General features: G+C 42.6%; 1 protein-coding gene across 1 annotated transcript in view; it reads right to left on the reverse strand.

Annotated features, from left to right (window-relative positions):
* Positions 1-20024, reverse strand: part of phip (PHIP subunit of CUL4-Ring ligase complex) — a 41831-nt gene that overhangs the window by 13763 nt on the left and 8044 nt on the right. Inside the window, exons 8-30 of the mRNA XM_085371862.1 lie at positions 19528-19749; positions 18580-18680; positions 17627-17697; positions 17192-17292; positions 16335-16375; positions 15770-15868; positions 14457-14613; positions 11754-11888; positions 9475-9603; positions 9156-9381; positions 8622-8765; positions 6950-7133; positions 6748-6850; positions 6470-6607; positions 6215-6312; positions 5863-6070; positions 5605-5715; positions 5237-5344; positions 3457-3581; positions 2290-2372; positions 2070-2181; positions 917-978; positions 657-812 (exon numbers count right to left, since the gene is read on the reverse strand). Of these exons, the coding sequence (XP_085227988.1) occupies positions 657-812; positions 917-978; positions 2070-2181; positions 2290-2372; positions 3457-3581; positions 5237-5344; positions 5605-5715; positions 5863-6070; positions 6215-6312; positions 6470-6607; positions 6748-6850; positions 6950-7133; positions 8622-8765; positions 9156-9381; positions 9475-9603; positions 11754-11888; positions 14457-14613; positions 15770-15868; positions 16335-16375; positions 17192-17292; positions 17627-17697; positions 18580-18680; positions 19528-19749 (2914 nt within the window). The remainder of the gene's footprint in view (positions 1-656; positions 813-916; positions 979-2069; positions 2182-2289; positions 2373-3456; positions 3582-5236; positions 5345-5604; positions 5716-5862; positions 6071-6214; positions 6313-6469; positions 6608-6747; positions 6851-6949; positions 7134-8621; positions 8766-9155; positions 9382-9474; positions 9604-11753; positions 11889-14456; positions 14614-15769; positions 15869-16334; positions 16376-17191; positions 17293-17626; positions 17698-18579; positions 18681-19527; positions 19750-20024) is intronic.

The raw sequence follows: 20024 nt of genomic DNA on the forward strand, positions 1-20024 counted from the left end.
GACATATTATTAAAATTTGGGCTATAATGGTTGTATTGATGTATATCAACTTGAAATGCTCCCAAAAATGGCTCCACAGCATGTAAAAATATAATATAAGCTCTGGCGCACTTGGTTCTATGGTCGGTCTTAAAGGGTTAAGGAAGACATGAATACAGACTTATATAGATATGTTATAATCAATATAGCTGGCTGACTGTGTGTTCATAAATTAGCCATATAACCTGCCACTCCCACATACTTGCAGCTTCAGCATCACACCAATTTGCCCTGCTAAGTAAATCTGAGGCCAAGCGTGCTGTGCAGTGAGAGCTTGTGTGTGAATCTGTGTCTAATCCCCAAACTGTCACTAGAGGGAGCCATCACACCATCTTTCTTCCACTAGCAGGCCTTCAGTCTGTTCCTAATGTGTCATTACATCACTTAACGGGAATTCATGAAAGCACCTTAACATTTAGTTCACTGTGTTAGCAGCTTACTCCTTCGACCATATGATCCTGGCCCCTGGCTGGTTCATCTGACTCATGGGCTAAGAGTGGTGACTCACACTGGGAAGAGTCATCCAGCTGCTACCTTACAAGAAATGCGCCCTCACGGCGGAACTTCATATCACCGCTTACGTGGCTAATGTTAACGGGCGCTTCGTGACATCATACCGAGCGTGCAGAGCTGGTCGATGGCTTTGATGATGCGTTCGCACTCCTCGGCGCGTGTGCGGCAGCCCCATTCACCGTCCAGGGGAACGTACAGCAGCTCCTTCTGCTCCTCCTCGATGAGCGGAACACTCTGGCCCAGCTCATCCGGAAACGTGGCTGCAAAGACATAAGGACAAAACTGTCACAACTGTAAGCTGTTAAAACTGAAGGAATGAGTTCTTTGTTGTTTTTCAGATGAGCACCGCATTTCAGATTCCTACCATCATCGGGGATGGGTTCCATATCCCAAGGACTCATCTTCTCTGTGTCTCCATTATCCCAGCTGGATGGGAAACAGGGTTGGATTATAATCATCATCATCATCATCATCATCATCACATTGTAATCTTAGTATTTTGTTAGTTCTTTTGTATTTTACAAAGTCGGCATGTAGTATTGAGCATACCGCTTCATTCTTTAACAAGGTTTCAAATAATGAAGCGCTCAGTAAACATACAATATATGTATCAGTGGTTCAAACTGTAAAGTCACAGCAATGCAAAAGGTATTTTTTCCAAGCCACGAGGTGTTTCGTGCAATAGTGAGGGAGATGCAGCATAATCACAAGCAGCTATCTGTCCGAGTTTGTCCAAGCAAGTAAATTCCTGTTAAGTGTTAATGGGAATATTTTAATGACAAATATTCTGTTGGTGTTTCAGGATGTAAGAACCTGAAATCGTTAAATAATAGTATTCACTATTATCTTTTTGTACCAGGAGATCAACTGGACAGTAGACAAAGTGGGAACTGATTGGAGGGTTTCACACTTTTGCAACAGCCAACATCAAAGAAAACAAAGAAGACCAAAAAAAAAAAATCCTGGTTGAAATTTCTCTGACTCATAGCGTGCCATTTTTGGGGGAAGTTTCATGGTGTCACTAAGAGGTGGCACTAGCTCTATCAAGTATGCCTCGTCTACGTTATCGTATGCCATTGTTGTACATGACTGTAGTGTCTGGTGGTGATTACATCATCTATACTTTGGCTTTCTAACCTACTGTTTCAGCGTCTCAGAGATATTTCTGGCATTCAGAGGAAAAACACGTCAAGTATGTAGTGACTGTCATCATCACCTTTGAATCTGATGACAGTCAATGTGACACTTTGCTCCTCTTTACTTCCTTTTCCTCACCATCACCAGCGAGTTCTTCTGAATGTGATTCATGTTGGTCTTGTTTGCGTCATCCCTTTGATCTAATTTCTTTGTTTCTGTATGCATCTCTGCCTGTGCACATTTTTGTTCTTATATAGACCGTCTTGCAGTCTTGCCGATGCAAGACGGTCCTACCTAATGCGAATGCAACGGATTTGCTGTCATGCCAAAAAGAAGTGCAACCCTGCTGAGAATAGAGCAAATCCAAGCTGTGGTCATACCAGACATTGTAGCACTGGAACAAGCTGTCAGGATACTGGGACTGGTAGGGCTCCTGGCTCTCAATGGTTCCAAACCACCAGGCATCATCGATCACTGACCGAAACCTGTCACCTATGGAGACATCACATTACTACAGAGAACTCTGCAAAAAAGAAAATGAATGTCATATACGATATCATTTATATTTGAGTGAAGTCGCACTGCAAAGGTAAAACTGACCTATGCGCCACTGCCTTTTTCTGGCGTTGTCAAACTGCTGCCGCAACACCAAGAAGTCGATTACATCAGGCATGTCGTGGTACCTGCAAGTAGTCAAGAGATTTGTAGTAGCGGTTCACTTCTGTATGCATAAAGTATATGCTATCTGCTGTCAGGAAATATTACTGCAGTCAGTGTTTTTATCAATAACCTCTTGTCTTGTGTAAAGATATGAAACCTTGCTGAAATGTGAGTTTTATAACTGCCATGTTGCAAAGTTGAAGAGAGACCATATAACATGATATAAGACAAGAGTCCCGTAGTGTTTTAGAAAGAGTAATGACGTCGGCTCATCTTAAAAGCTGATAAATGTTTGGCATGTATTGCAGTCTGTTTAAACTCTTTTACAACAGCAGTTATTCCACAGATGATTTTAGCCAGAGCCAAAGATAAACTATCAGTATTTATAAAACAGCACACACATTTTTGTTTCTCAACTCAGAAATGAACTTTTCTACTTCTTAAAAGTATCAACCAAATTAGTACTGCCGAGTACTGATTTGCATGCAATCAGCTGGTGCCAAATTTGGGTATTAGAACACATCTGGACGAAAGGAAGATGAAGAGCGAGTGAGACCATGTGCCGTTAATTCAGTTATGTGTCAACAATCACACAGGCCAATGGCAGCAGCGGTGTGCAAAAAGCAGCCTTGGGTGGGGCTACGCTTTTCAAAACGCAAAGCAGGCGACACAAAGCTGGCCGTGACAACACATCTAATCTGGGGAAGCACCTTGTCAGACTCAAGAATACATCTAAAAGCTGTGGAGTGTTTGACATCTTGAAAGCCAAATACACCAGAGGTCTGTTGCCAACATATGAGCCACTGAACCCACGGATGATGGTCGGGACCCTACATCTTCTTCAGATAATTAGGTAGCTGGATAAAAATGTTTTATGTATTATTTTACAAAAAGCTGTACTGGAAAAAGGTATAACTGGGAAACAGTCCCAAATTCCCCAAACACCGGCTCTGGTACCAGCATTGTTTCAAACGTGAAAGGTACCAAACCCTATTGTTAGGGTAACTAAGTAAGATAACAGAGTTGCATTCTGACTTGTAGTCAGAGGCCAGATATGAGTCAGGAAAAACCCTGTACTCTTATGTGGAGGCAGAGAGAGACACTTACTTCATAGAGAAAGATCCCCCGGTTAATTTTCCAGTGTCTGGGTCCAGAAACGCCAACTTCAGGCAGCACAGCGTGGGCAAACCCACCTCATACTTGATGCCAACTATCTTCATCAACTCCTGCTCCTAAATGCCACAAAAAAGACATAACGAGCATGTTTGAGTTCTCAAGACAAAAAAATTAAGCAAACCATCCTGAAAGTCTCGATTAATGATTCCTCTTTCAGTTATTTCTTGTTCTTTCCTACAGGAAAGCCCCAAGTCAAGGGTTTGGTGTTTTTTTTTGTTTGTGTGTAGGGTGCAGGTTTGTTTCCAGCTGAGAAAAAGTGAAACTTAAAGATAGAAGTCTGGCTGTACAAAATACTAAGAGAAAATAAAAAGACGTCGTAGAAGAAAACGCTGCATTTCATACACTACAAGCAGCACATTCACAAGGAAGCACACTGTGCCCGCAATGCATTATGTTCTGCTGTCTGCACAGGAATTGCTATTTCAGCTTCCTCACGCAGAAGGACAGAAAAAAAATGAAATGTATACCAAATATAAAATGCAATCCTATAAACTGTTGCTCTCAAGTGTTAAAGTGTCTGAAGTTGGTGGCTTTTTTTCATTCTTCCGTAGACAGCTCCATATGCAGTTTCATAACCTTTTTTTTATGCTCGGTAGACATTTGTCTTTCGGTAGAGAGACGTTTTTAGGAAAGAAAAAATAAGATTAAACTAGGAGTGTGAAACCAGACGTGTGGCGGAGATAAAGAAGCCACACCGGTGAAAGGTTTGCAGCAAAAATCCTGTCGAATTTTGCATTGCAACAAAACAGCAGTTAATGATTACACTAACATGTGCGTGAATCCCTGGGTCCTGCTATGTATTCCTAGGAGGACAGTGTCATTTTTTTTTTTTTTTTTTGCCTTATTTTGTTTTAATCGTGTCCCGTCTGGCAGCTTTTGCAATCACAAATAGGAGCTGAGCGACTGTCGTGCCAAACACATTTTGCTTTTCCAAGATCAGCTCTATAAAGTCTCTATAGGATCTTCTTGTTCAGGGTTTAACTGTTTATTTCTTCATTTCTATTCATGTTATTCCAGTTATTACATTCAATGGGGTATACAGTATGACACGGGTAACAAATCAACACTCTTCTAGTGGTGTGTGTGTGAGAGTGTGAGAGAGAAAGAGAGAGAGTTGGAAAGCTGCAATGATGGCCCTCAAGAGCTCAGGCAGACAGAGATGGATCCGGGAAAACTGGGTAATCCCCATCCCTGCAGGACAAGAAGGGAGGGCCTAGATGGGGCGCCCAAAGCCAAGGGGCGCGAGTCCCAGATGACCAGAGGCAGCAGGCAGCCGACTCCACTAGAGGCCAGTCATACTAGCGTGAGCCGAGATCAGGGCTCCATGCGCCAAAGAACCACCCGGCAGATCGCGGACCACCAAGGAAGTGGGTCAACGACCACGCCAGAACATCCAGCCACGCGCACCAACAAATATCCACATCCCAGTGGGAGGGGGTAGCAGGGTGAACCCCTCCATACACGACCATGTCCCACACGGACCAAAGCTCAGCAAGCCCACAGCGTCTTTTTTAAAAATTTCTCATGGGCTCGCCTTTTTACCTTTGGATGTCTACATTCTTAAAAGAGAAATGTCACTGAAAATATGACACCTTCAAAATGTCAGTGAAGCCAGGATATAACTGCGGTTCACTGCATATTTAGGAGAGAGGCAGCGCTTTTCAGAGAAACGCTGCTTTGGTTCGGATTTTACTGTCAAACTGTTTCTTACCCGGAGCTCCATCTTGTGCCACGGCTGCTTCTTAGGATTGATGCTGTAAATTTTTTTCTGTTTGGCCATCTCCACGTAAGCTTCATGGCCCTGTCTGAAGTAGTACACCTGCACACACACACATATGCAAAAGAATTAACGGCTTTAACTGCACTTGTAAATTCCTTTGGTGCGCGTTTGCAATGTAATTACAACGACATGGCATAACTGCTCGAGATGTGCCCTTTTGTTTTCATGGGTGTAATGACCGTTAATGCCACATGAGGTCTCCGACTTGTGATGCAGACTTTAGTCCTTGTTGCCATGTAAAACATGACCCTGTGTTTTGGTGTGAGCAGACATGTGGTGAAGATGCGGTCGGCGTGTACCTCGTCGCCCATCTGGGGTATGTAAGGACATCTCCGGGGGACCGTGTCTGTGATCCAGGCAGAGGGAAGCCATTCCTCCAGAGTTAGCCCTTGCTCCTGAAACTGCGTCCTCTGCAAGACGCACAGCAGAATAAATATGACACGTACACTGCTTATAATCCGGCGTGAAGCAAAAGACCTGACTGAATTAAGTTAGTTCATTCGTCAGCTTCAAATAACTTCGGAGAAGGAAAATGCAGTTCATTACTGATAACAAACCTTCCTCTTCTCCTTTGGCTTCTTCTTCTTTGGTAATGCGCCATCTTTATCTGCTTTGTCTTTCTTCCTTTCCTTCTTCCCCTCCCTCTTCTTCTCCCCGTCCTCCTCTGAGCCGCTGCTTTTCTTCTTCACTTTAACGCTCTTCTTGGGCGGTTCAAGGTTGATCCCGGCATCGGCTGTCCAGTCCGAATAATCGCTGGAGTAATCGCTGCAAATACATCACGGGGCCGAGATTAAACACACAGATGTGCGGCGTCTGCTCGTGCCGCGTTCTGATTTGCATTTAGTGTGCGAACGCATCGTCGGGAGATGAGTGACGTGATAAATTGGAGATGCGCTCGGTGTTTCTTACCTCGAACTACTATGCTCATCTGGCCAGGGCTCCTTCTCCTCTTCATCCTTCTCCTCCTCTGAGGAGTGCCCGTTTATTTGCCGTACCTCCACCTCTCCCTGAAAACACATACAAAATTAAATTAGGACACAAAAGCAAATGGACAAAAAAAAGACAAAGAAAGACAAAAATCATTATAATAAAATGTAAAATCCTCAGAACATCAAAACTTAAAACTATTCACTAAATTCGTAACAATGCAGTATGAATATGTACCTCTGAGGTGCTATCATCCTCATCTGCAGCCTCAGCACTCTGCCGACTTGTCTCCTCCATAGCAGCGCGGGTTTGATAGCCATGGTTACCTTGGCTCCTCCTCGCTTCGTCTACCACACACTCTGATGTCGGATGAACCTGGAAAAGCAAAGAACGGAGCTGAGTGTAACCAAAGTCCTGCGTTTGAGACATTTCTGGTTAAGAAATTAAAAAATTAAAAGAAAAAATCATAATAAAACAGCCATAATCTAGTCGAACAGCTATGCTCATGAACTCACCCTGCTCTCCTTGGGGAGAGAGTGGAGAGTACGTCTTCTCCTTTCTGACTGATAAATATTGATCTCTTCCTCTCCTTTAGCTTCACGCCAGTTCACTTGTCTCCTGCACACACACAGATCACGAGGTTCGTCATATTTAGGAGATCCTGTGCCCCAGAGAATGTGAGAACGTGTTTGTGTACATATCTGTTTCAGGAGTTACCTGACAGAGGCTTCTTCGAGCTCAGGGACCAGCACCCTGCGGCTCCAGGCTACCAGATCTCCCTCTGTGGCCATTTGGCTGCGAGGGGCGTTGCTGTGCATCTGGCGGACCCCCTCGATCTGCCCGCTGCGCCGTAGACCCACGTTGGGCGGGGAGTGCACCTCAGTGGGAGATCCCACAGATCCTGAGGGGTGGGGGAGGAGAGATAGGGTTTCACTTAAACTGTTGGGGAACTGTTGCACAGCACTAAATAAATGATGAGCCCACTAGCAAAATCTCAGAATTATTTCCAGTAGACCTTCTGTTAAGGTGTGACATATGGGACACTTCAGTGCATCACAGTAGAAAACTTTGATATAAAATGAGAAAGTAATGAGAAATAAATTGGAAAAATCTGTAACTAGAAATTATTTGAATTATCAATAATAATAATTAAATCTGAGATTCTGAATTTTAAAAAATAAATGAAACTCATTGATTACATAAAACCCACAGAATTATCTGCAGTTTTCTTCCAAAACCAGAAGTTTAAAGCTCAAGTTCATGTTTTTCTTATTTAAATTATTTTTTAAAAAAAGAACAATTTTCCATTTATTTTATCTCCCGTGATTAATCGACTAATCACCAAGGACTCAAACACAATTGGTTTGCATAGGTAAGAAATAGGAGTTTAAAAAATACTTTTTTAAAACGTGACTTCAAATAGTAGAGAGTCGATTATTAAGTATTTTAGGAGCCCATCAGCTAATCTGCTGACTCTGGGGACATAACACAGGGGCTCAGGTGCAGCCAGTAGATATACAGGCGGAGACGACCAGTCACTGCTTAAGAATGCAAATAAATTTAATGCAGCTAGTAAAAAGCTTAATTGTCTTCAGCTGATGGTTTTGAGACTGAACATTTTTTTTGTCTCCACACTGGCCGTTTACCAGCATGTACCCATGATGTCTGATGTCACTGGTCAATAAAACCAACACCACAAATGGAAGCTGGGACAAGCTTTGTCTACAGATGTCTTCATCTTTACATGCAGATATCAGTTATTAAGCCACCGACTGATGGAATCTATAAAGGGAAAAAAAGTGTTCTTTCATAATGCAGTTGGCTCACACTCTATTTTCATGTGCTACCACGGAGCACCAGAGCTGAGGACACAAATAGTTCTGATCTTCTGTACTCATCACTCTGAGAATTAATTGACCAAATAAAAAATCATATCCCACAAACACACATTACCTACTCTCAGTGTGCTCTGTGAAAACAGGTTCCCTGCATTCACTAACTCTTTGAATCAGGGGGGGGTTTATTACATTTCCTGTTTAAAATTCCACTGAGACACTTATTTACATAATTGCAGTTGTTGCAAATTATGCATTATTTCATTGAATAGTAATAAAAAAAACTCTCTTCACGATCCACGAATCATGTTGTCAACCTAAAGGTCTGAGAAAACATAAATAGTGGCTGTAATACATGTGCTGTTAATTCTACGAATTAATCAATCACAGCAAACACGTCTGCTTCAAGTGTAAGATGATGCTCCAACATATTAGTGCTGCTATGGATAGATGTGAATAATGACTGGAATCCAGGAAAATGAGAACAAAAGAAATTTGGGTGGGGAATGAATCAGAATAAACAGTCAGCATCGCTTTAATGTCATGACTCCTACCTCTGCTGGACCTGGTGTTTGAGGCAGCAGCAGAGATGTCATTGGTTCCCAGTCTTTGGTCCTGTTCCTGCTGCAGCCTCTGAATCATGGTGTCCAGAGGACTGGGACCATCCACCGCCTGTTCACTCACCACTTGATTCAGGCCTGCCAGGAATAGCGCAAAAGTGAGAGAGAGAGAATTTTAAAAAATGAGCTTAAATCCAACCATTGTTACAGCCATGACGAATACAACTGCTGCCTAATAACTTAACTATCTCTGCTGTGCCTTACTAACACATTTCATTAACTGCTGATTGCTTCTGTTTATATCCCAGCCAACAGCCTTATGAACTCTAATCTTAATTGCCATTGCTACTGTAGTTTCAATAAAAGCCTCACATTGAGCTCATTTAAAGACAGATAAGATTATTGTCAGGCTATGACAGCACAGACAGATGGTCTCTGATAAGACAGAAGACAGCATCACCTCCAGGCAAATATCTAAAGCGCATAAGCAGAACTCCAAAGAAAGAGGTCTTATTTCAGCCTGAATACCTGAGGAAGTGACCCCCATCTGAGGAATCAGCTGCTCATCCCTGCAGTCCTCCCTTCCGGGCACCAGCCGCTGGTATCTTGGTGGATGTGGATTCCCATCCACATCCACCAGGAAGGGAGGGGGCATTAGGTGTGGAGCTTGCTGAGTTTGTTCGTCCAGCACGTAGTTATTGGCATCCCGGATCAGTGGCCGGTAGTCGGTATGGAAGAACATCTGATCTGCTATCTGAAACAGTTTTGAGGTTGAGAGGGTGCGGCTCTGTTGTTATTACTAATAACATGCGATGAGTATGTGCATAAATATTGCAGGTCAGTTTACCTTGTCGTACTTGCTGCTGGAGCCGAAGCCAAAGATGAGCAGGTGACCGTGGGAATCAGTGGCTGCAAAGTGCTGCCCATCTGGACTGCATTTGCAGTCGAACAGCGCTCCGTGCCCTTGGCCCTCAATCTATCAAGGGTGAGACAGAGTGGAGGGGAAATCTTAAAACTGCACTGTAGCTATTTGAACTGCATGGGCACAACCCACTATTAATGTCTTGTCAGCAAGCCAGCAGAATTGTCCAGAAAGAAATATGCACACAAAGAACAAACATCAAACAGTTTGTAGCACAACAGTAGCCTGTTTATGCAAACCGACAGGACACCTGCAGAAAGCAAAACTTCTTCAACAGGAAATCAGCAAGAAACCCCTGACTGCTCTGACCGTCAGCCAGCTGCTGCTTTTGGTTTGATCTGCGGGTTTTCCTTCATTCTCACAAAGGCTCCATTCAACTACAAGATGGAAATATGCCAAACTCAAACAGCACATAGACTACTCAGTTTTATACACCTTGCATGTGTTTTTGCCCAGCTGGATGACAGAGTTGTTGGAAATTAGCACCATAATTTTGCTACAATAGAAATACCGATTCAAAAGAATTCAAGCTTAAAAGTGAAACCAGGGCATCCTGTAAACAGCCTCTGCCGTCCTGCACTAGTGACATCGTTCAGAGAGTCTGTGCAGCAGGTATGGGCCTCAACAGCAACTTTGAAGCCGTGCGGTTTAGAGGGGACCTTGTTTCTGTGGGCTATGAGTGGGCTGTGTCCTCTGTTGGTGCTGGTAGTGGTCAGTGAAATTTGTTTTATCGAGTCCAAAGTCACCACAGGTGTGTACCAGGAGATTTTAGACCATTTCATGCTTCCACCCACTCACAAGCTTTATGTAGAGGGAGCTCTCCCTACCCCACAGCGCCCAAACGACTACCAGATGATTCGCTGACCATGTTATCACAATGTTATTACTGTGTGAAGGCCCCTATAACAGCAACCTGGGATTCAACAACACCTCAGCAGTGCCCGATCTGATCACCTCCATCCCAGCCCGCAGTGATGCAGTGATATGCAGGCAGCGAGTTTAAAAATGAACATACTCTCCAGAGGCTGGACCGATCTTCAGGGTTCAGACAGCTTTAAAAGCTACGTTATTTACATCACTGTGTAAAGTCAATGAGAGCTGATCTCTCTAATAGGGTCATCTCAGGCACTCGGCTCTGACAGTAAGCCACACCCACCTGCTGTTCACATTTTCTGCTTAAGAGGGGCAGCCAATTAAGAGCAAGGCATCTTAAAAGCAGAGGGAGGAGGGAGTTAACAGGGCTTGTTGCAGGCAGAGGATGAAGTGAGGGGGTGCACTAAGGCCCGGTGTAAGATAATTAAGGATTATGCAGTTCCCTGCCTGTGTGTCCTTTCTGCTTGTGCTAATCTTACTCTACATTCACCTTTACTCTTCAACCCTCTTTTGTGTTTTTTTCTGTCCACAGGGAGGTTTTCAAAGTTTGATCGGACCCAATGAAAAAACTGCTTCCTCCTTACACTGCTGTAGTAAAATTATTTTTCAAGGCATTGTTTTTTATGTTACTGCTGGGCATTTTTGACTTACTACTTTACTTTCCATGTATCTATCGTCCCTATTGTTGTTCCTCCAACCAAAAGACCCATTCAAAGCTAGGAAAACCCCTGACAAGAGGACGCTTTTCAGGAGAAGTCTCACAGCAGGTTTCAGCCTGAAACTTGGGCCTTTTCACATGCACAAAGACTTTGTGTTGTTAAGCAACACTATTCACTGTCTATGACCAACACCAAGATTTGGCCAAAGGACCAGCTCACTATGTGAGTCACATGTTCTGGGAATGTGGTTAATGCCGTCCTTGGTTACCATAGAAGCAGGAAGCAGGAAATACTACAATAATTAAAGCACTGGATAAATTTGTGGAGTGGCATATGTGATTCATTTTGATGAGAGAGCCACGAAGGCACGAAGGGAAGTGAGAACAGTAAAGAAAGCAGAGCGAGAAAGTGAAAGTATAGAGTTGGGAGAAGGTCAACAGCGGGTGAAAGTGAAATAAAGGGTGAGACGAGGAGGGGAATGGGAAAAGAATGTGTGTAAGAGAAGCAGAAATATACCTGATAAAACCACATATCTATGCAGATAAACAGAGAAAATACAGTTAAAAAAAGTGCAGGGAGAGGATTGAGATCTGGACACTTGTGAATGAAACAGAAGCGAGTGAAAGGCGATGACACGCGGGCGAGGAGACGTTCTGTGGACGAGACGCTCACCATGTTGAAATAGGAGCGGATCTTCACTCCTCTGGCTAGATCCCACACAATACAATTCCCATCATGCCCCGCTGAGAAAAGGATTCTCGGATCAAAGGGATGTGGCTCCAGAACAAACACTTCATCCTCGTGACCCTGTCGACCAACAACACGAACATCTAGGATTAGATTAAGAAATAAGAAAAGAGAAGCAACAGCCAAACCTGACTTTTTATGCTTAAGCCCACACACAGCTGAGCATATTTTGCAAGCCTCTCACTGTCAGTGTGCAAACCCACATGCTTTTTAAGTTAACAAGTAAAAAATTCATATTCATCTGTTTTTTGTTTGCTTTTTATATACACTGTTTTCAGGCAGCTATCAAATGTTCCAGTTTTATCACTGCGTCACCAAGGAGACTCTGACAGCGTGTTAGCAACTAGATTTCTGATCAAAAGATAAAGTAAAAATGATGAAAACAAGGCCAAGAGCTAAGTAGTGAAACAGCAGCAGCCTAAGATGACCCTAACAGCAACACCGTAATACAGAAGAGTTACTTGAGTACAATGTTTAGTTTGTTAACTGACAGGAAGACAATAACTTAAAGCAGAAGGATGGCATCTCCATAAAACCGCTCTTGACATGTCTGGGTGACATTAAAGCTTGGTTGGCTTTAAACATTTTAAATTTTAATGAAAAGAAAACAGAGGTGTTGGTGTTTGGTGCTAGTGGTCCCTGTGAGTCCTCGTCTGTTGATTTGGGATGCCTGGAAGTTTATTTTACATCTGTTATTACTGACCTTTGTCCAGCTGTTATCATTTAAGGCGACTGGCAAGAGTGAAATCTTTTCTTTCTAGGCAGCATTTGGAAACAGTGATCCATGCTTTTATTCCTTCCCGTCTGGACTACTCTAACTCACTTTACGTGGGTCAGTCAGTCGCTGCTCTCACTATGTCCTTTAGAGTTCATCTTAATATTCTTATGTTTGTTTTTAAACAATCACAATCTAGCCCCGCCTTACCTCTCTGAGTTTCTACGTCCCTACACACCCTGTCCGTCTCTTAGGTCAGCTGATCAGCTGCTCCTGAAAGTACCGAGATCCAAGAGGAAGCTCAGAGGGGGCGGGGCTTTTTCTATCATTGCTCCTAAATTATGGAATAACTTGCCCTTGCACGTTAGAGAGGCCCCTTCACTGTCCACTTTTAAAACACGTCTTAAAACCCATTTTTATTCTTTGGCTTTTGACCGTAGTGAGACTTAGTTTCTCTTGGAATTAAATTAGTTATTAACTAACTAATTACTTCTTTTACTTTTTTCTTTTATTTGGCTTTTATTTATATCGTATGTAATTTTATTATTTAGTTCTAACGTACAGCATTTTCCATCAGCAAATCAAAAATTCACAACACAACATGGATGACTTATTCCGGAAACAGCCTACACAGCAGCTGCTGAGCCATATCACTCATGTGTAGGGATGGGTACCGGTATCCAGTGACATAAACGGTAGTAACCAGACCGAAAAGCAGCGCACATTTCGGTGCTTTTTTTTCCTGAGATGTCATACACTTTGGATTCTAGCCAATCATTTTACCTTTGCAAGCGGGCCCAGGTACGTACGTTCTTTTAGAGCAGAGCTACAGATTAAAAATGCCCAAGGCGAAGCGGTCAAAAGTCTGGCTGTACTTCACAGCAAAAGATGCAAACTCAGCAGCCTGCAACAAGTGCTTTAAGGTGGTACTGTGCAAAGGAGGTAACACCTCGAATCTGATGAAACACCTGGCGACGCATAGCGTTTCTTTAAAAGCCGAGAAATGCACCGTATTTGATAGCTTGCTGCAAGAGCTCACACCGAGCACATCTACTGCGCGTGTGGTGCCTATTATCGGACCCGGAGTTAGCAACATCCCCCAAGAACCAGAAGAGGAGAGTCCTGGCCCCTAGCCCTGCCAGTGTAGCAGAAATGATGAGGATGATGATGCAGCAGCAGCCGTTCTTCTCTGCGTGAGGAGCTTAATGTTGTTCGTGTGTAATTTACGTTGAGTAGGCTAACCACGTTATTACATTAATGCATGTAAGGTGAACTAGCAAACATCATCATAGCTACATGCGACTGTCTTCTTGTTTGATGGCAGATGTTCCCTTCACCCTGGCCAAAAAGGCTAAAATGACCAAAGAAAAAGTGGAAAACAGCTAAACATGAGAGGTTTTTGGATAAAGTTTGTGTTTTTTCCATTGTTTAAGCACTGCTTCCAGCTAAGAGTGATGCCATAAATCCCCTATAGCTGCAGAAAAGGCTAACATTGTTATCTTTTTACAAAAAAACAGCTGAACATGAGAGGTTTTTGGACAATGTGTGTGTTCTACATTCTTTGAGCACCGTTTAAGCACCGGCACCGTTTCAAAAGTACCGGTTTGGCACCGGTATCGGATAAAACCTAAACGATACCCATCCCTACTCATATGCTAATAGGCTGTATGTCTGCAGGGCTTTTTAACTCACAGCATCCGAAAAAGTGAAAATTTGTAATAACATCAACATGTGGATAAGTGAATAAGAGGGTTTAACCTCTGAGGGCCATGCATGTGTATACAGTGTGAACTGGCAGTGTGTTGTGGTCCAGTCAACAGTGATCTGAGCTGTTACAGAATAACACACAACACTGAACTACGATATTATGATACACATCTTTGTTTGTGTCCGAGTGTCAAGTCACCACATACCATCAGGACATGGACCAGATTTCCAGTGATGGAGTTCCACACTTTCAACGTCAGATTGTTGGCCGCCGTTATCACTGTGCTGTCATGGCGATCCCATGCCACCATGGTAACCTTCAGCTTGGTCACCTTGTCTTCCAGCGGCGGAGGGTTGTACTTCCTGAGGGGGAGAGCAGTGATGCCGTTCAGGACTAACTGAGGTCTTTCTAGTTTAGTTTACACATAAAAATCAGACACAGAGTCGTTGCCAAAGGTATTAGCAGCAGCATCACTCCAAAATTCAAATTTTTATTCATTTCCAATAAAGGTTCATCTTCACCATATCACAGAAACATGGAAGAAATCATCTAAATAAAAACTGAGCAGCATACTGCATGAAAAACAAACTCTGTGCTACTGCCAAATGTTTTGGCCATGACTGTGTATCAAATATGAAAATACTGTAAAAACAAAACAAAAAAAGTAGACGCAACAAAAAATGAAACGCATCTTTTTCTAACTACATTAGTTATAAGTTTAAAAAACTCAACTGTCCTTTCCTTTTGAGGAATGTATTCTATTTTCCTCAGTCCCTTTTTACACCGTTAATGAGGAGCCAGACCAATCTGACAGTTAGACCTTATCTTTCTGCAGCTTCAGATAATTATTCACAACCCCAGCTGTTCCTGTTTACATAAGAAAGATGTGAAAATCAACACATCCAAAACATCCCAATACTTTTTGCTGCAATTCCCTGACCCAGACTTTCTTTAGTTTACAGACCGATTGTAGGAGCAATGGTTATAGATTTAACTCTATTAAATACTTCAAGTAACTTCTTGTATTATCCAAGTTGTGGGCATTTAGGACTTTTTTTAGGTTTTGTTTTAGTTGACCTCGTTGCTGCATTAGGTTTGTTGCGTTTGTTCAGGCAACAAAGACATAAACAGTCTGTCAGTGTACTCTACTCATGCACCGTCTGGGAATAAATCTATACTCTGTCTAGGAGCAGTCAGGTAATCAATCACCATGTCACACTTTATCCCACAGGTGTGAAAGAGATTTTTCTTTAACTTAACAATGCAGCTTCTCTATATTATGCAGTAGGTCATTGTACTTTAAATACATAAAAGCACGTGTAAAACACTTCAAAACTCTGCATTTTTCATGAGAAGAATTCATCACACACTGTAGCGTTCAATGCAGGTGATTGATTATTTTAAAATGTAAACTGACATCATCACCTCCAGGATGATCCCAGCTCACAAGGTCTTTATTCCAAGCACAAAAGCACTAATGGGAAGGCCAGGCCTTGACGGCAGTGCAGAGACACATACCCGGGTAATTTGGTCTGCATGTCCAGCAGAATGCTCTTCCAGCCCTGAGGGTGAAGCTGCCAGATCCGAGCTGTACCGTCCCTGCTGCCGCTCACAAACCTGCAACACAAGCGCGCGCACACATTTATGTGAATGAAAATATAACACTTACTTTGAGATCAGCTTCCTGCAGTAAAATGGTTCCCTCCGTCTCCACACATCAACAGTAAATACATGTACCCCCGGATCTCCACCTCTACCACCCTGGCTCTTTGCATACACCGTCTACACCTTCCTCCCTGCTTAGATTACAGCAACCCAGGGGAATTACAGCTGAGCTTGTTTTTCTGCACTCCGTCTAGTTTAATATGTCGCGCACAAGCACAAGTGTGTGTCTGAATGTGTGTTTGTGAGAGAGAGACACACACAAAGAGTGTGTGTTAGACATTAAGCAAAGCTGCTGACATCATCAAGTTATATCACAGCACCGCGAGGTTCACAACGCAACAGTGGTGCAGAAAAATTAACTGCAATAACTATGTACCTCACGCACACACGTATAGAAATGCAATCTGCGTAAACTCACCTGTCACTGCAATGTGAAAACTGGATGCTGTCAACTTTGTCCTAAGTGGGAAAATATGAGAGAGAAACGTCAGCGCAAGCCTATTTCTTATTTAGTTAGGGTTAAACTGTATTTTCAGCAAATTAAAAAATGTCAAATAACTCGTTCATCTCAGACATTTTCAATTACAATTCCACGTTTCATTGACAAGAACAATATTTGTGACAAATCATTTCAAATCCACCTTTAAGGTTGACTACTATAAGAGCAGCTTTGTATTTTTCACATTTCCAAATAGATATTCCAATTTTTTATTTATCCTCTCAATTTCTCCTCTTTGGCTCTCTTCACAAACTGAAGGTCTGAACAGCAGCTGGTGCTCATGATCAGAGCAGTATGTCTGGAATAACTATATCCACTCTTGCTGAGATCATACACAGGCAAGAGTGGAAAAAACTGTCTGAAAATGAGCACTGTTTGTGCACATGTCGTATTTGTTATTTGAAGCATCTGTGGTTAGAAGAGTATATACAGGACAGAAAATAAGGAAGACTATTATAGGTCTGCTTCAGATGTTCCTGAGGAGGTTGATATATGGCTGAAAACTTCAGAAGCCAGCATGTTTTTTTTGCTTTTATTGTTAAAATAAATCAAATTGAAAAATCAAGAGGAGCTTTCACTGAAAAAAATAAAACTATATCACAAACAGTAAGAAAACTATAGCTATAGATCTACAGCTACAGATTTGATCATTTTTAGTAATATTCTCAGAGAACTAGCTCAAATCTTAAACTTGTTCAATAAGCCAACACAGTGCGCTTGGATTAAAGCTGTTTTTGTAGTAACTAAATAATAAATAAATAAGTACGCTGACTCACCGTATGGGACTCAAGCTCAGAGATCTTTTCTGGTTGGCCTGAGCCAAAGTAGTATACCCTGATGATGTGGTCTGTGCTTCCTGTGGCGAGGAACATACCACCTGGATGCATATATTTTTAATAGAAAGAAAGAAAAAAGATTAGGGTAACATTTGTTTCACATTCACTGGTTTACCTCGGGGACATTGGTATACATTAACTATTTGCAAATGTGCGTGCTTTTGCAAACCAGTAATATTTCTAACCCTTAAAATAGAAATACCCACAAAAAACAGACCACAGTCATTCCACATTTACTGATAAGGAGCAGCAGCCACACAAGTGGTGACGCACAATGTGTGCTGTTCTCCAGTTAGTCTGAGTGAGCATCTTGTTCTGTTTCTCTGTCAGTGCTCTGGAAGCATGCATAAAAAAACCACAGCGAGCTGCGTTCACCTGCGCTGAAGGAGGAGCAGATCATCTGGACGCCGGGTCGAGAGCGCTCTGTGAATTTACTGGGCCTCTGACTGGACGCACACACAAACACACACACGAGAACAAAAACATTTATAACACAATTTAACACAAAGAACCACCACCTTGTGTTTTTAATAGAAAATGTTTTACATTTTGAGTTTGGCGTGCTTTACATACTGCACCTAAACATTTCTAAAACTGGCCAGTTGGCCATTAAATACAGAGACAATTATAAATTCATGTGTACTTAAGATCAATACAATCAAACTTTTACACAAATAAGCCTCTTTCAGACATGCATTCCTTTCCATTCGTCAAAATTTATCAACTTCATGTCTCTTTTTAAAAAACAAAAAGACCGTGTGCGACCGAGTAATTATTTCAGTGCAACACATGCCTAAACTGCAAGCAGTCGAATTTACGTAATAAGATTACACCGCACTGACTTCCAAGGGCGTGCACAGGTTTCTAGCCAGTATATAGAGACCCATTAATGAAGCACAGGCTCTCTGCATCGAGTAGCAGAGACAATATGGGGACAAGGTTCACAGAGAGGTAATATGAGCGTCAGGAACAAGCCAGTGCAGGTAACAATAAGGAAGAAGATGCAGGAAGCTCAGATCAACTTCTAAAAATAAAAATAAGTCTTTTTACTCCACTGAAAACTACGTGTCATCTCGTGCCAAATATCGCATCCAAACCGTGGCTTTCTACATCGCGGCTGCGCAATTCACTGAATGAGGCCGTGAGGAGCATGAGCTCAAAAAGTGACCTTTATCTGAATGACAGAACGCTGTCACTTACAGATTGATGAGGACAACTGTGTTATGTATGCCGTGTCTGAAAAGGAGCTGCGATGACGTGCTGACAAAATGCTTGATGCACAAAGTGTGAGAAATGTTTGTGCAGGTGAGACCGTGTGTTTTTCTCACCCAAACTTGAGTGTCCGTGCATCCCACTGCCAGAAGCAGATGGTGCCATCAGCTCCAGTGGAGGACAGGTAGCGCTTGGAGCCGCTACAGAGAGGAGAAAACTGCAAACACAACCAATCAGAGGTTAGCGGAATGAACAGAGGACAAAGACACACACAAACACAGTCGCTCTCACTGGGCACTTCATTAAGTATACCTGTTTGTCTGCTTTTTAAAGCAAATATGGAATCAGCCAATCGCATTGACAGGCTACAGCAGCAGAAAGACTACATGAGTGCCACTCCTGTCAGCTACGAACAGCAAACTGAAGCTACAATTCTCATGGGTTCACCAAAACTGGAAGAATATTGCCGGGTCTGATGAGCATCAATTTCTGCTGTAACAACCAGATGCTGGGTCAGAATTTGAAGTCAACACATATTCTGATGGCTGCTTTCAGCAGGACGATGACACAAAGCTCCAATCATCTCAAAGTGGTTTCTTTAACATCTCGGTGAGTTCACTGCCCTCAAGTCAGCCTCCACAGTTACCAGATCTCAATCCAGCAGAGCACCTTTAGGATGTGATTTTTAATACAATGCATGTGCAACAAATCTGCAGCAGCTGTGTGATGGTATCACATCAATATGGACCAAAATCTGTGAGGGATGCTTCCAGCATATTGTTGAATCTCTGCCATGAAGATTAAAAGCAGTTATAAAGGCAAAAGAGCGTCCAGCCAGGAGCAGATAAGGGTGACTAACAAAGCGTCCAGTAAACTGAAAGCAGTTGCACAGATAAAACTTGACACAAGTTAAACTGTGTGCTGTAAACACAAAAACATTTATATAGATATATATTGCCTGTTAAGTAAAAACCTAGCTTTCTACAGTAAAATGCAGTTGCAGTTTGTGGTGGCTTCTCCCAGTCTGTAAAGAATATGAAATAAAAACAGCTTTAAAACAATACCTGCAGTGAGGTGATGGATGCTGCGTGTCCCTCCAGGACAGCCAGAGGAGCGCAGGTTTGTAAGCACCACACTCTAATGGTCTTGTCACAGGAGCCGGCGGCAATCATGGTGTTCTCATAGCTGACGGCCATGTCGGAAATCTCGGCAGCGTGGCCGCGCAGGGTTGCCAGCAGACGCCCGTCATCTGTTCCCCAGATCTTTACGAGACAGTCATCTGAGCCCTGGGACAGAAAGAAAACACCACCGCACATGAGTGAAGATTCACATTTGAGATCAGCGCATCTGCTTCTGGGAAGACAAATTAAAAATGTGAAGTTGAAGAAGATTTCCAAAATCTATCTGGGCACGCTGCAGAGCAGGACTCTCAGCAAATTGGCAAATGTGGAATACAAACAGAGGAGGGAAAGAGACTCTTGAAATGTAAAAATAGATCAATGATTAATTTGCTTTTTGACAAAAAAGCTACAATGAACATCTCAAGGCACTGACGGTGCAT

The sequence above is a fragment of the Diplotaxodon limnothrissa genome, linkage group LG15 (assembly GCF_057381915.1).
Source record: "Diplotaxodon limnothrissa isolate DT_005_m linkage group LG15, D_limnothrissa_male_GT1.1, whole genome shotgun sequence".
NCBI classification, from domain to species: domain Eukaryota; kingdom Metazoa; phylum Chordata; class Actinopteri; order Cichliformes; family Cichlidae; genus Diplotaxodon; species Diplotaxodon limnothrissa.